Here is a 13918-nt window from a genome sequence, read left to right on the forward strand (position 1 = left end):
TAGGGACGAAATTTCCAAAAGTAGGGAGTGCTGTAACATTTCGGTTTTTCCGTTTTCTTGTACTTGTAATCATTACCCGACCCGATTCCGTATTCGGGTAATTGATCAATAAATTTCCGCATTTTAGTATATTTCATGTTATTTATGTATTTTAAATTTCAAAATTAACCCACAAACTTACTTCTAACCTACTTTGCATCCACAACCAAGGTTCAAGGACTAAAATGCAAATAGTATTATAATCTTTCTTCTTCACCCTCTCTTCCCGTCGCCATATACCCCCCCCCCCTCATTGCTTGAGCCTCAATTCTCGGGTGTAATTGCAAAATTTGATCTCACCAAATCCTTTCTTGATCACAAACGCATCACACCGACACTTTAATTATAGAAAACGAATCAAAAATCATAACTAATTATGCATATGAACTCGCGGCTAACTTGGGCTCTAAAACACTATATAAACACAATTATAATACAATTAATCGTGCACACAACATCCTCTCATCCTCGTGACGCTAAACCCTAACCCAATTGTTAAAAACGAAGCTGCTAAGACCTAATTTGGGTCCGAGTCCAAGCCGCGACCTCTGTTCGTCGTTCTCCTCTGGTTCCTTCAGGTTATTGGATTATGATTATCAATCGTTTATGTCTGCTGAAGAATAACCTAACCTAATTTTAACATACAACGAACTAATCAACGGATTTAAGATCTAGGGTTTGTAAATGAATTTGGGTACTGGGTGTGTCTGTTTATATTTTCGTAGAACTGACATTCCTCACAAACGAACACACCAGCACGATGGCTGATGTGTGGAGGTTAAGACACTGGAACCGGTCCAGGCGCGGGTTCGAACCCCCTTGGACCCGGTTTTTCTTTTTTATTTTATTTTGTTTAAATCTTTGTTTTATTTTTAATTATAATCATAATATAATATTAAATAAACTTTGTTTTAATGAAACCGAATCTCGAAGGCATTATTTTGGCCAAAGTTCATATATATATATATATATATATATATATATATATATATATATATATGCATAAATAATATGAAACAAAAATGTATTTTTACCGATCTAGCTTAAAGATTCAAATAATTTTCCCGTAATATATATACCTATATATATATAATTAAATAATTGACAATAATCTTTCATTTGTATATACCATGTTTATTAATACCTAATATTGGTTATTATTTATTTATAAAATCTAATTGCTTGAAAATACGAACATGATATATCACTTATATTAGTTACCAAATAATAATATTAACACTAATAGTTATAATAATAATAATAATAATAATAATAATAATAATAATAATCTTAAGTATAATAACAATAAATAAAGGAATTTAAAACCTAAACGACTCCCATTTATCAAACCGAATAAATCGCAATAATGACTAATAATATCTCATCAAACTCAAATCGTTACGTTTTATTAATTCTTTTTCTCATTTATTAATTATACAGTCGTTAACAATTAGGGCATTCTTGTTGACGTATCTCGAAAGCTTGACGAGTTCATCCTCATTTTCTTTTTATTATTATCTCATTATCACTAATCTACTCACTAAATGTAAGTAATCCACATCCCCCTTTTTACCGTTTTATATTTTGGGGGCGTTATGCGTTAAACCATTTTCACTACAATTCCACTATTTGTGTATTATGATATTGCTCAATTAGTTATTCGTGCGAATATGACTATGTGTATAATTTATGTTTTGGTGGTTGGTATCTCATCCTCATTCTCATTAGTATGATCATACGCCGTCGGAGTAGCTCGTTATCCATGGGATTCGAGTGAAAAGACAACTTTTATATTATTGTTATATTGTTGTTGTGCTAGTTGTAGTATTTCATATTATCACAAGGAATTCTCATTTTTATATTATATGTATTCAAAAACCGTGATTACTTGCTCAACTTTATGTTGACAAACTATGTATTTTCCCGCATGGCGCAGGTAGCTATATTGGATGAAGAATCAAGGGATTAAAGAGTAGTTGGATCTTAGGATGCATGAATAACGATGAACTTTATTTCTATCATTTTTAGTTGTAATTTCTTTTGAAACAATGATTGTGCTTTACGTGTTTGAATAATATGAATTTAATAATTTAGATATTGACACATGGATTTATTTTAGTGTCTTTTGAGCTATGATACAATTATGTCGCGCCCCGGCATATTCCGTAGGTAGGTTGGGATGTGACATCGATAAAACTTTGTCGTTTCAAAGAATGTGATTTTAAGTTTCGTGAACCATGTTTTTTAATAATAAAAGGTAGAATGAAGTGTGTTTTAAGTTGTGTTAAATAAAACTAGTATTGCTATCATGACCTTCAATTTAAACTTCACAACAAGTGCATCACTTCTTTTATAGATCATCATTTATTTGATAATTAAATATATTGCCAACTGCTCGAACTTGTTTGATCTAAAATTTTTATTATTGATTAAAAGATCTTTATCATATTACTCTTTTCTAATTTTTTTAACGTCTAAAATTACACTAAATTCGTCATTTGCGGGGCTTAAACCTGACCTCAAGGTGAGCAACATCATACTAACACCTGACTTTAATAACTCTGTTAAAAAAATTTATCACTCCAAAGTCAATCAACTTTCATGAGATAGTTCCTATGTAACTTTTTATAAATATATATAAATTTTATAAAACTAAGTGAGACAAATGAAACATATATAAATAAGTACCCATTTTTTTTACTAGTTGATAAATTATAGATGGTAATAAGAAATAAAAATTGTTAAACGATAATCAAATTTCATAATTGTTAAACGTGAGTCAAACTGATAAAAAAATAGTAAATAGTAACAAGATTCGTATATATTTTATCAAAGGATGTGCAAATGGTATTAGGCATCGATACCAAGTTTTTTAAAGAACAAGGGTTAGAATTTTCAAGATGGGTATCAATACTTATCGCATTTTTGCCTACAATATTGGTATCGTATCGGTACCGAACCAGACATTTTCGATACCGATGCCAATACCAAATTTTTGAAAAAACCGGGATCGGAATTAACCGGTACCGAGCTCATCCCCACTTTATCATCCTCACTTAATTTAAATTACTTTTAGCATTTATAAAGAATTATATAGAATTGTAACGTTACCACTATTTTAAAAATAATAACATTTTTAAAACATCTATTTCAGCACACATTATTATTTTGTAATACGTTACGAATTATTATGTTTTTATATATAATAAAAACAAAACAGAATAATAATAATAATAATAATAATAATAATAATAATATCCGGTTTAGAAGGATGGGCGGTGAGTTTTGTGTATATATAGCCTAGTCTGGTGTCTAACCTCCCTTCAATTCCTTCACCTTCATAATAATATCACATCCACCATCTTTTCCGATCACCGGACATGGGCAACTGCCAAGCCGTGGATAACGCAAGTCTCATCTTACAAACCCAAAATGGCAGAGCTGAAAGGTTCTATGCACCCATCTCCGCCGCAGAGATCATGAAGCTTCACCCTGGTCATTACGTGGCACTCTTACTCGCCACCACCTTCTACTCTTCACCTCCTTCCTCCTCCGGTGGTGGTCACCACCAACAACCACCACCCAATAATAATACTAGTCCTACAAATACCAATCAAAACCTTCGTGTTACTCGTATTAAGCTTCTTCGGCCTACTGATAATCTTGTTCTTGGTCATGCTTATAGACTCATCACCACCCAAGGTTTGTTTTATTAATTTCTTTTCTTCCCTCTTCTTTTTATTTTATTTTTTTAATTATTGTGTTAAGTTAAATAACTTTTTTTTTTAAATTGCTAACTTAGACACGTTTTTAATCATACTTCTAAATCTATACATTAAAATGATTCGGTTTGACAAGAACTGGAACTGAATGAATCCTGCGGTTTCAGCACATGCGAACCGTACGATATAAACCGGTCAAACCTGATCTTTGACTTTTTTTAAATTAGTTTCGGTCTGAGTCGGTTTTGACTTTTGTTGACCCTAAAGGAAACCGGTTTTGGGAAAAAAAAAAGAATTGGTTTGGGAGGAATATCATTATGCTCACACCTTATACCACCCTTTTGTTAGGTTATAAGCCTTTTGATAATTAAATAAGTAATAATTTATATTTTTTTTGTTTGTAGAGGTGATGAAAGGATTAAATGCAAAGAAGAACAAGAAATTGAATAATTACAAGAATTTTCAGCTATCGGAGGCGGAAAAGAGTGAAACAAATTCAAACTGTGAAACAACGGCTACAAGAGCTAATCAATTGGGGAAATCTCACCATCAGGTTTGAAATGTTTTCAGTTATCTAATTGTGATTTCGTTTATTTCGTGTAAAACATCTTACATAATTGTATATATGGTATATGCAGATGAGGAAAGTAGATACAAATAATAATCAGGTGATGGTGGCTCCAGTGAACTCTAGACCCTCCAAAAGCAAACCAAGAGGATGGCATCCATCGTTAAACAGTATCTCCGAGGCAACAAGCTAGCTAGTTTAGTTGTGTGCATATTAAAGTTTTCTTGATAGATTTAATTTTAATTTTTTGGAAGATGGAGATTGCATTTTGGGGGGCATGATGAATGTTGCAAATTCTTTAAAACAAAAAAAAAGAGAGAAGAATTTGCTTTTCATATTCAATAATAATCTTGTTTTGGTGCAAAGTTTCTCTATTTCAATATTGAAAAACGGTCCGGCCAGCGAACCACTAAAACGGTCTATGATCTATGTTCTTTATTTTAAGAGATTGACTATATGCAATCAACTCCTAATTCCTTTCTTTGTAATTATTACTTCTTGTTTTATTATGCCAATAATGTTATGGTAAAGCCTGTTCATACTTCATACTTTTCAGTTAATATTTGTGATGAAGAAAAAGGAAAAGAAAGCATTAATGCTAAAGTTTAATTATATTCGTAAATGAAAAATCAAGAAAAACCCATGGAATCCTAAGAAATATCAGCAATAGCTTTTAATAGTTGGTGAATAAATGTATACTATTGAAAATCCTTTTAAGAAGTGTAGTTATCCTTTGCATAAAGCATCCCCTCCCTCGTCTTATCTTGTTTCTTCTTTTCATCATGTGTATAGTGTGAATCTTTGCATGTGCATGTTTGTGAGGAAAACAAATTTTATATCGTTATTAAAGACATTAATTTTTGAAACGTTATAATGTTATATGGTATTTAATAAAAAAATGAGACTTTTTGAAAATATAAACTAAATGTTCAAACGTTTATATAAACAATATCAAATATTGTCACATAACAATAACTACAAGAATAGTTATTATGATTCAAAAAACTAAACCACAATAACAAAAAAGTTAAAGGTTAAACGATTAGGAAAGAGTTTAAGCATGTAAAAGGGGAAATTATATATCTATGATAATATTGGTTTATAGAAACTTGTTAATAAATAATAATGTTTGTTTTCTCTAATTTTTTAAAATTGAACATAAAAGTTTTGTAATTTAGAGTTAGGAAACAACGGTTTTTTTTGTTTTTTTTTTTAATTTAAATTAGTATAGTTTTTTTTATATATAAATTGACCACAAAATTTATGCACTTTGAACTTTAGCCACAAAATTTTGTTTTTTAAAATCTAAATACACATGTGTATTATTATTATTATTAATACTATTATTTACTGACATTTTGGTATAAGTTGGCGACGAATCTAACCGTTTCCGGTATTTGTTTTTGTGGTTTTAGACTGATGTAAAACAAGCATGGTATCCTTTTGGGCATATCACGACTTTCTTCGTATTTATGGTTCTCAATCGATGTAAAACACGTGTCAATATCCTTTTGGGCATATCACAACTTTTTTGTTAGTTTTTTCTGCAGGTTGTCATAGCAAGTGTAGTGCCCCATATTGACCACCGAAGCGAATCGAACCTATACCGACCAATACTTAGTTCCCTCCACATCACATTGAGAGATTCCACTAGTTCATTATTAAGAACCTAAAGATTTATAATATTATTCTAAGAAAATTACTAATACTAAAAATTAAAACATTAAGTTCGTTAAGAATAAAAAAACTAAGACCATCATCACGCAGGAGGGCGGATCTCCCAGCTGTCCTCCACGTCAGCTACCCTGGTTTATCGGCTCCATTTCAAAAGGTAAATAGGCAAATGACTTTCTTTCTTCCACTCTTGCCAACCCTTGTAATAGGATTTCTCATTTACGCCCCCTTTTAAAGGGCCTTTCCATGTAATGCAACGGCACCCAAGGACTCTTGTTTGGCTGCATTGTAGATGGTCGAATATTATGTTAAATACTAAAGATTTATAAATTCTTAATGAAAAACACTATTTGTGTAATTTTGGGTTGGGGGGGGGGGGGGGTACTGATATACAAAAATAAGTGACTGATATGTTGGCTTTTTAGTTAGGATGTGTGTTATGAAGAGGGCGTAGACCCCTGAAGCCCTATCAAGTAAGCATTGTAGACGTTAAGTGAAACCCCATCGAGTTAGCACTGTAGATGTTAAGCACTGCCACATAAGGGCGTGAATTTAAACGCAGGAAACGCAAGTGTGAACAATATAGTGGGTGTGGGGCATGCAGTCTTTAGAAAATTATTTAAAAGTTGATTACTAATATAAATCATTTATTTCATTCCATCTCACTCTTAGATAGGGATGAGTTCGGTACCGTACCGGTACCGAAAATACCGATCCCGAAAATCGCTAAATCTTGGTACCGGTACCGAAATATTCGGTTCAGTACCGGGACGGTACCGGTATTGAAGGTAAAAATTCGGGAAATACCGGTACCGTACCGGTACCGGTCCCGTACCGATCCCGAAACTCAAAACTTTGGTATCGATTCGGTACCGACGGTACCAAATCGGTACCGATTTCGGTACAGGTACCGGTTCGGTACCGATACCAAGTACCAAATGCTCATCCCTACTCTTAGACTACTCCCATTCACAACCCAACCCAACCCAACTTTTAATTAAAAAACTAATTTCTCTTTCCTTCACATACAAAACCCAACCAAACTCAATTTTTCACTCTCATTAACAACTCAACCCAAACCAACTTTTAAGTAAATTAATAAGCTTTATGGTTATTTTATTTCTATAAATGTTATTACAAATATTAAGAATAATTGTTTTATATCAAAAATGATAAATTATTAATTTTTATTATTCATCTTAATTATAAAATTAATTGGAAATAGATATTGAGCATGTTCATATTATCCACTACAAAAAGAGGATTTTCTTTTTTTATAAATGTTTGTAATATATATAATTTTTGTAATCAGATAATGTGATAATATTTAAAATAAAAGTTATAGCTAACAAAGTCTATATATCAAACCAACAGTTTCATGCTATATATCAAAAAAAAGTTAAAAACAAATAATATAAAAATACCAACCAAGGATCGGTGGACCAACATTCGTTAGAGATGGTTGGTTGGAGAAATTGAATTTTTATATTCTTTGTTTTTTTGTTGGCCAACCAACCAAATCAATGGAAATGGTCTTACATCATTTTACATGCTTTGGGATATGAAATGTGAAACATTCACCATCTACATGTTGCCTACTTGACGTTCTCACATTTCACGCACACCTCTCATAACTCATAATCATAGCTCATAGGCTAGTTTAAAAAACTTTTGTTTATTATTATTTAAAGTTATCTCTTTATAGGTGTTGATACATGTTTATCAAAAAGATGTTTTTTTTATAGAAGAGGAAGCGCATGAGTATTGGATGACGAAAGTCGAGATAACTATGACACTCCAACGTTGTAATCATAAATATTCTTCCTTTCAGATCATGGCCCCCACAAATAGCCTTTTTTTAGCATTGCTAGATTTTGTCGTATATTTAATATTTAGCACACATAATTGTGTCAATTCATTCACAAGAGGGTTGGTTTAGCAGTTAAAAAAAGTGAATCCATACGAAATTATATAAAACTCTGGTGTAAAAAACAGTAACTCATTTATAAAATAGTAGATTTTATTCTTTATATTACAGGGGTTGTTTTATATTACTTTTTTTTAATATATATGTATATTTTAATTTTAATTTTATTTATTGTATGAAAGTTACTCGAAAGGAACCCCGATGACTTATATACGAGAACTCGTAGACGAGAAATTGAACTCAAAAAAGAATGGGAGGACTTGAAACGAACTCTTTTTAATAAATCGGGAGTTGCAAAACCAAGGCCGAGCGTCAAGGAACGGACAGCTTTAGAAAGTCAGGTATGTGTGAATCGTGTTTAAAAAACGGTTTGAGGCGGCGCCTCGGTTCGAAACGGGATGAAATCGTGTTTGAGGCGGCGCCTCCGAGTTTAAAATTACACGTGCGCCTCAGAATCGTTGTAAGGGGCGGGAAAACGGTTCGAGGCTTACATCTAGAAATTTGAACAAAAATTGGACATAATCAAGGAAATAGAACGACTTCTTATCTTATTTTGAACCAAAATCGAACTAATTTCGAGCCATGCCCCATGATTTTGGACCAAAATCAAACAAATTTTGGGTTATGATTAATTTTTAATTTAATGAGATATTATAACCCGAGCTATCTGGTTTTGTTAAACCCATACCCATGAATTTTGGTTAAATCAATTAGAGGCCTCCATTTAAAAATTAAGCAATCTGGTGGCTTCCATAAAATGGGAGAGCGACCACATCACGACACGTAGGATTTTAGGGGTTTCGCGACACGCCGGTTTAAGTTTATTTAAATCATACGACATGCCAACTTAAAACATATGTTTCTTTTTTGTGTTTTTTTAAAACGACTTATTTCAAATCAAAGTGAACACATTTTGAACGGAATTCTTTTGACCGAACTTTTTAAAGTTGTCTATTTTGACTCAAACTCAATTGGAGTTCGATTAGAACTCAGTTCGATGGGAACTTGTTTTGGCTTGCTACCTGGCCTGGTTGCATTACAATAAGTAAATGCTTTTGTTGTTTAGAGTTGCTATTTTTCGTAAAAGTAAATGCAGTGGCTTTCTAAAAATGAAGTAAAGTGGTATTGAGAAAATGAAATAACTTTTTTATAGTAAGATGCAAAACAACATAGGGACAGGGGCTTTGGGGAGAATGTAATCAAGTGGTGTTGTCTTTATGCAGAAGATAATAATGAAAATTGTGCTACACCAATAGCATGCTCCTTGGCATGTTATAAGGCCCACTAAAAGAAATTAATAACAGAAATAAGCCTTATGAAAGTTGCTATTAAAATAATTAAACTCTGATAATCATATTTGTAATGAAAATGTGTTATCCTAGATGGTACTTGATGAGTTGATGTTTTTCTTTTATGGAAAATTATAGTGACTATATAATTAGTTCATGTTCTTAGGTTATTCAGTGTTTTGCACTAAATAATCGATGTAGTAGTATTAGTTTATTGTAACTTTAACCAAATCATTCAAAATTAACTATATGAAGCCTAAATAGCTAATTATTTGTTGTCAAGTTCACTGTAGCTGTATAATAAAAATAACTTTTAAACAACTTATAAGCGTTTAGACATCACCTCTCGTCTTTAGCTTCTCAACCGATAGATGAAACTCGTCATCTACACAAAACTCATGAATATTCACCTCAAACCAACAACACCACTTTTTCTAGTCTTGATACATTCTTTTCGTGGGATATCACTATTCTTACGTCAACTAACCATTAGATGGTAGCACTTCACTTCAACATAATCAATTGCAATACCCTTGCTCGATATATACGATAACTTATATGCAAGACCCACTTCCTTATGAATCCTACAAGCATTTGGGAACACCCTCCATATAACTATATTGACTTGTAAATTAGCCGTCATGGCGTAGAGTGCATGCCTATAAGACTATAGCAGTTAAGATCTTAAGCTTGTTGGTGAAAGTGTGAAACCTTCTTCTTTACGTATGGATGAACTCATGTACCAACTTCCCGTTTAGGACAAGCATGTTAAGCACAAAGGAAAAACAGCCCCATTAAGTACGATGTGATCCTTTAGCATAAGGCATCCATACGCCTACCATGATAAAGGAACCCTGAAATAATAAGAATCCAAAACACCATGCTGCGTATAAGCATAATTTGACAAATTTCATCGGCTCTTGTGACATTACCCTCTAATTGTCATTTGAAATGTACACAGGACTTTGCAATCGACCAGACCGATCAAACTAAATTTAATGGTTTGACCAATGGTTTAAAACTTGAAACCAACTGCTTAACCTTTACACGTTTATTTTCTCAGGTTTGGAATATCAGCTGTGTATATGTAAAAGTATAATACTGATAAACCATCTTTATAATTTTAAAATTCAATATAAACTATCTAAAACAAAACCAACCCATTTGTGCCCGTTTGCTCTACATATTTAGGATATCAATTATGTATTTATGTATAATATCATAAACCATCTTTATCATTTAAAAAGTAATTAACACTAACCATTTTAAAAAAATGGAAACTGTGGAAACCAAACTTTGATTTGACGTTTTCCAAAACCGCAGTTTGTGATTCGAACCAATCTTTTTTTGTTAAAACTGACAGAAGCAGACTATGAACACTCCTATCTGGCATGCCATATACAAAAACTTCTTTTCAGGCATTTCATCAAAAGACCTAGTAAGCATAGTCTAAATTTCGATGTGCACGACATGATTAGAAAGTGATTGTGCAGCTGTTGGAAACAAGTATTATTTAAATAAGGCAAACAACAAGCACAATCTTACAGTAATCATCCGTCTCAAACCACTCATTTTTATGCCATAAAATGGAACTTATTTTTCTTGAAAAGAGTCGAAAACACCGCCTAATGATAAATTACTGATTGCATAAAAGGAAAAATAATCACCATCAACCACTTATGAGGCTTCTACTCTGATTTGAGAGCTTTACGAGCTTCTTCTCGGGTGACAGCCCTCACATAGATCTCATAACAGCATCCTGTAACAAAACGCATGCAATATCAGAAGCAGGAAGGCAAATCAGAACAACAATGAGCTATTTGACCAAAATTTCTGATCTAATAATTGATAAGTTATGTTGGAACCTAAGTAAGTAGAACCCAATATAATTGTCCAAAAATGGAAAATAAGGGTCAATCATAGAGCTTTAATATTAACAAATTTACTCAACTTTATATTTTGTGGAACTTACTCCGAGCCAATAAAAGTTTGTTATCATTTCACAAAGATTATTAAAGTACTATTGTGAACACGAATAGTTCATAAAAACAATTCTAATCATAGACAAGGCAGCTGACATAAAGCATTCATTTTTACAAAAAATATTGGCCACTCAAAAAAAACATATTCAATAATTAACATAGTTAGAAACTAAACGCTTGAATATGACCTGCCTAAGTATAACTGTATAAACCATACATGTGGCAAAATGAGCAGGTTAACTGGGTCAAAACAAGTAATTATAGATACAGGTCGAGTAGGGTTAGCATACCAGCTACAACGGCTATAGTGAGATAATCTCCAATTCTTCTGATGCTTGCGGCACCTTTCCTGTATGATTTGAAGCGCTCTAGTGCTGGATCCTTAGCCAAAAGCTGCAAGGTAACGAGGTTTTCTTTTTCTGTGAGATAATAATCCACTAAAACTAAGAGGGCCAGATCTTCAGTAAATTGAACTACATTATAAAGGGTCTGAATTTCGCATTTGCATGGCAATCGATTTGTGTTTCAACCACATGAACTAACAATGATAGTTTCAGCTAAAAACTTGATTATTGCATAGCTATAACAATCTGTACTGTGATAGAATACTAAAAAATATTATGCGGGAAAGAAAAAAAAAATCCATGAAAATATAATTATATCAACAGTGGTCTTTTTTGAACGGGCAGAGTATAAGTCATGGAACAAATTCCAAAAGTAACTAGAGTAGTGTGTATGTGCAAATAACAAAATAAGCAAATTTGTATACATCAACTAAAAAGCATAAAAAAAAAACTATACAGCTAGTTAGTGACAACAAGTATTACTTGCTAACTAATTGGGGTCATTCTCTCATTCTTCCAAAAATATATGAGAAAATAGAAGTTACTATGAAAAACCTTGAAAGTCACTAGTATAGATGTTGTGGAAACATCTTAAATTTGAAATTTGAATAAAAGAAAAGCTGGTAATCCAAAAGAATTAACAACAATTACAAGCCTTATAGTCATAGTTGCTAATATGGATTCTAAAATAATCAGACGAATTAACAACAATCACAAGTCCTTATAGTCATAGTTGCTAATATGAATTCTAAAAGAATCAGACGACAAAGAGAATTGTTTGTATTTATGGACTTGTGATGCCACTCACAACATGCAGCTTGTCATGACATAAGGCACACCAAATGCCGAATATGATTATAACGGTAGCCTTGAATATTTGTAGAAGCCATAGAGCTAAATTGGTTTGCAGAATGCTTAGGATTTAGAGTAATTGAAGAATTAGTCTTCGAAATCATGTCATGCGTTTGGTTGGCAGAAAATGAAATGAAACTCACTTGCTTTGCACAAGATCTAGGAATCATTTTCCAAACCATTAAATAAATGTTTCATAACCCCAAATATCTGAGTACAAAAAACATCATAGTCTAGCTTTTACTATAGTAAAAAAGGCTTCCTACCAAATACCAATTGAAATTGGGACTAATTATTGATTCTAGTAGCAGGAACGGTGTGCTTTATGCAAGCTAGAATGAACAAAAGTAAATAATCAGTCTCAAATTCAATTGCTAGGAAACCCTTAGTGACAAAGCAAAGCCAAAGTAGAATATATGGGTTCTGGTCTATGTCATAGACTCAATAGTAATTAAACAATTTTTCACCTTGCTCTCTGAAAATTCTTCTACTATAACACGGGCTATGAAACTTTGAATTTTGAGGGCAATTGCATCATTTATAAATTATAATCCAACTTCTTAGACATAGTTTATATTTACAGACAGAACAATATATACAAATAATAATAATAACAATAATAATAACAATAATAATAATAATAATAATAATAATAATAATAATTATAATAATAAACTGAAAGAAACTTTCATTCCATTTCCTGCCAACCAAATGCACGAAAGAGTTTTTCACAAGTTACAAACATTTGAAAAGAAAAAAACGCCCTTATAAAGAAAATGCATTTAGTCATAAATCCCACAACCAAACGCCCCTTAGATTTGCAACATGAGGCATACCTTGTACGTTAACTACCTCGATGAAAATAATTCAGAAATGAAGTAATTGGAGCCTAATAACAACCTCAAAACAAAACAAAAAAAAGTACTTCTACGGATTATTATAAACAAAAGATAGCGAAACCCTAGTGGTCAGTGGTCTTATTATGAAAAACATAAAACCTGATACACATCCACTTTTCAATATAACTCATGAAACATAAAGAAGCAGTTGCCACATGTATGAAATTGAGAAGAAATGCTGGTTATATAAAGGCAAGCCAGTGTAGCATATTATCCCCAAAATATGTATAAAAAAGCCTAACAAATAATTAGGTCTTTCAAGCAAATGAGAAATTATGAACTAAATTAGGGCTTCTTTTCTAATGGCTCATAAAATTAAACAATTCGAATAGAAACGATATTAAATTAAACATCAATCCGATTATTAGCATGAATCTCTAGGCATCGGTAATCGAAACAAAAGAACATCAGATGGAATGATGACTTACAGCTTTCTCTCGAGCACCAGGTTCTACATGAAGTTGACGTCTAGATTGAAACTCCGTCGCCTAAATCAATACCAAATGTTCAATTAAACCAACAAAGAAATCGAACAAACTAAGAGACAGGATGAAAATAGATGAATTGATACCTGAGAACGAAGGGTAGTAAAGGTATTATTGGTTTTGAAGAAGGAAGCCAT

General features: G+C 32.2%; 2 protein-coding genes across 2 annotated transcripts; one reads left to right on the forward strand and one right to left on the reverse strand.

Moving 5' to 3' along the window:
- Positions 1 to 3299: 3299 nt before the first annotated feature.
- LOC143619670 (uncharacterized) lies at positions 3300 to 4596 on the forward strand. The gene is made up of 3 exons (XM_077091547.1): positions 3300 to 3741; positions 4166 to 4314; positions 4400 to 4596. Exons 1-3 carry the CDS (start codon positions 3420 to 3422, stop codon positions 4520 to 4522), a joined length of 594 nt encoding a protein of 197 aa, XP_076947662.1. The 5' UTR covers positions 3300 to 3419; the 3' UTR covers positions 4523 to 4596.
- Positions 4597 to 10719: 6123 nt separating this feature from the next.
- On the reverse strand, positions 10720 to 13918 carry LOC143619593 (succinate dehydrogenase subunit 7B, mitochondrial-like). The gene is made up of 4 exons (XM_077091484.1): positions 13868 to 13918; positions 13725 to 13784; positions 11492 to 11594; positions 10720 to 10978 (listed from the first exon to the last, which is right to left on the reverse strand). Exons 1-4 carry the CDS (start codon positions 13916 to 13918, stop codon positions 10908 to 10910), a joined length of 285 nt encoding a protein of 94 aa, XP_076947599.1. The 3' UTR covers positions 10720 to 10907.

This window comes from Bidens hawaiensis, unplaced genomic scaffold (assembly GCF_021521415.1).
Source record: "Bidens hawaiensis isolate Kalapana, Puna unplaced genomic scaffold, B.hawaiensis_p1.1 tig00002477_1, whole genome shotgun sequence".
Lineage (NCBI taxonomy): Eukaryota > Viridiplantae > Streptophyta > Magnoliopsida > Asterales > Asteraceae > Bidens > Bidens hawaiensis.

Excerpts from the sequence above, each read along its gene's own strand:
- LOC143619670 (XM_077091547.1), top strand. The coding sequence starts at position 3,420 with ATGGGCAACTGCCAAGCCGTGGATAACGCAAGTCTCATCTTACAAACC. Across the intron at positions 3,742-4,165 it reads TAGACTCATCACCACCCAAG|AGGTGATGAAAGGATTAAAT; the intron begins GTTTGTTTTATT and ends TTTTGTTTGTAG. Across the intron at positions 4,315-4,399 it reads TGGGGAAATCTCACCATCAG|ATGAGGAAAGTAGATACAAA; the intron begins GTTTGAAATGTT and ends TGGTATATGCAG.
- LOC143619593 (XM_077091484.1), bottom strand. The coding sequence starts at position 13,918 with ATGGCTTCCTTCTTCAAAACCAATAATACCTTTACTACCCTTCGTTCT. Across the intron at positions 13,785-13,867 it reads TTACTACCCTTCGTTCTCAG|GCGACGGAGTTTCAATCTAG; the intron begins GTATCAATTCAT and ends GTATTGATTTAG. Across the intron at positions 11,595-13,724 it reads CTGGTGCTCGAGAGAAAGCT|CTTTTGGCTAAGGATCCAGC; the intron begins GTAAGTCATCAT and ends GTTACCTTGCAG.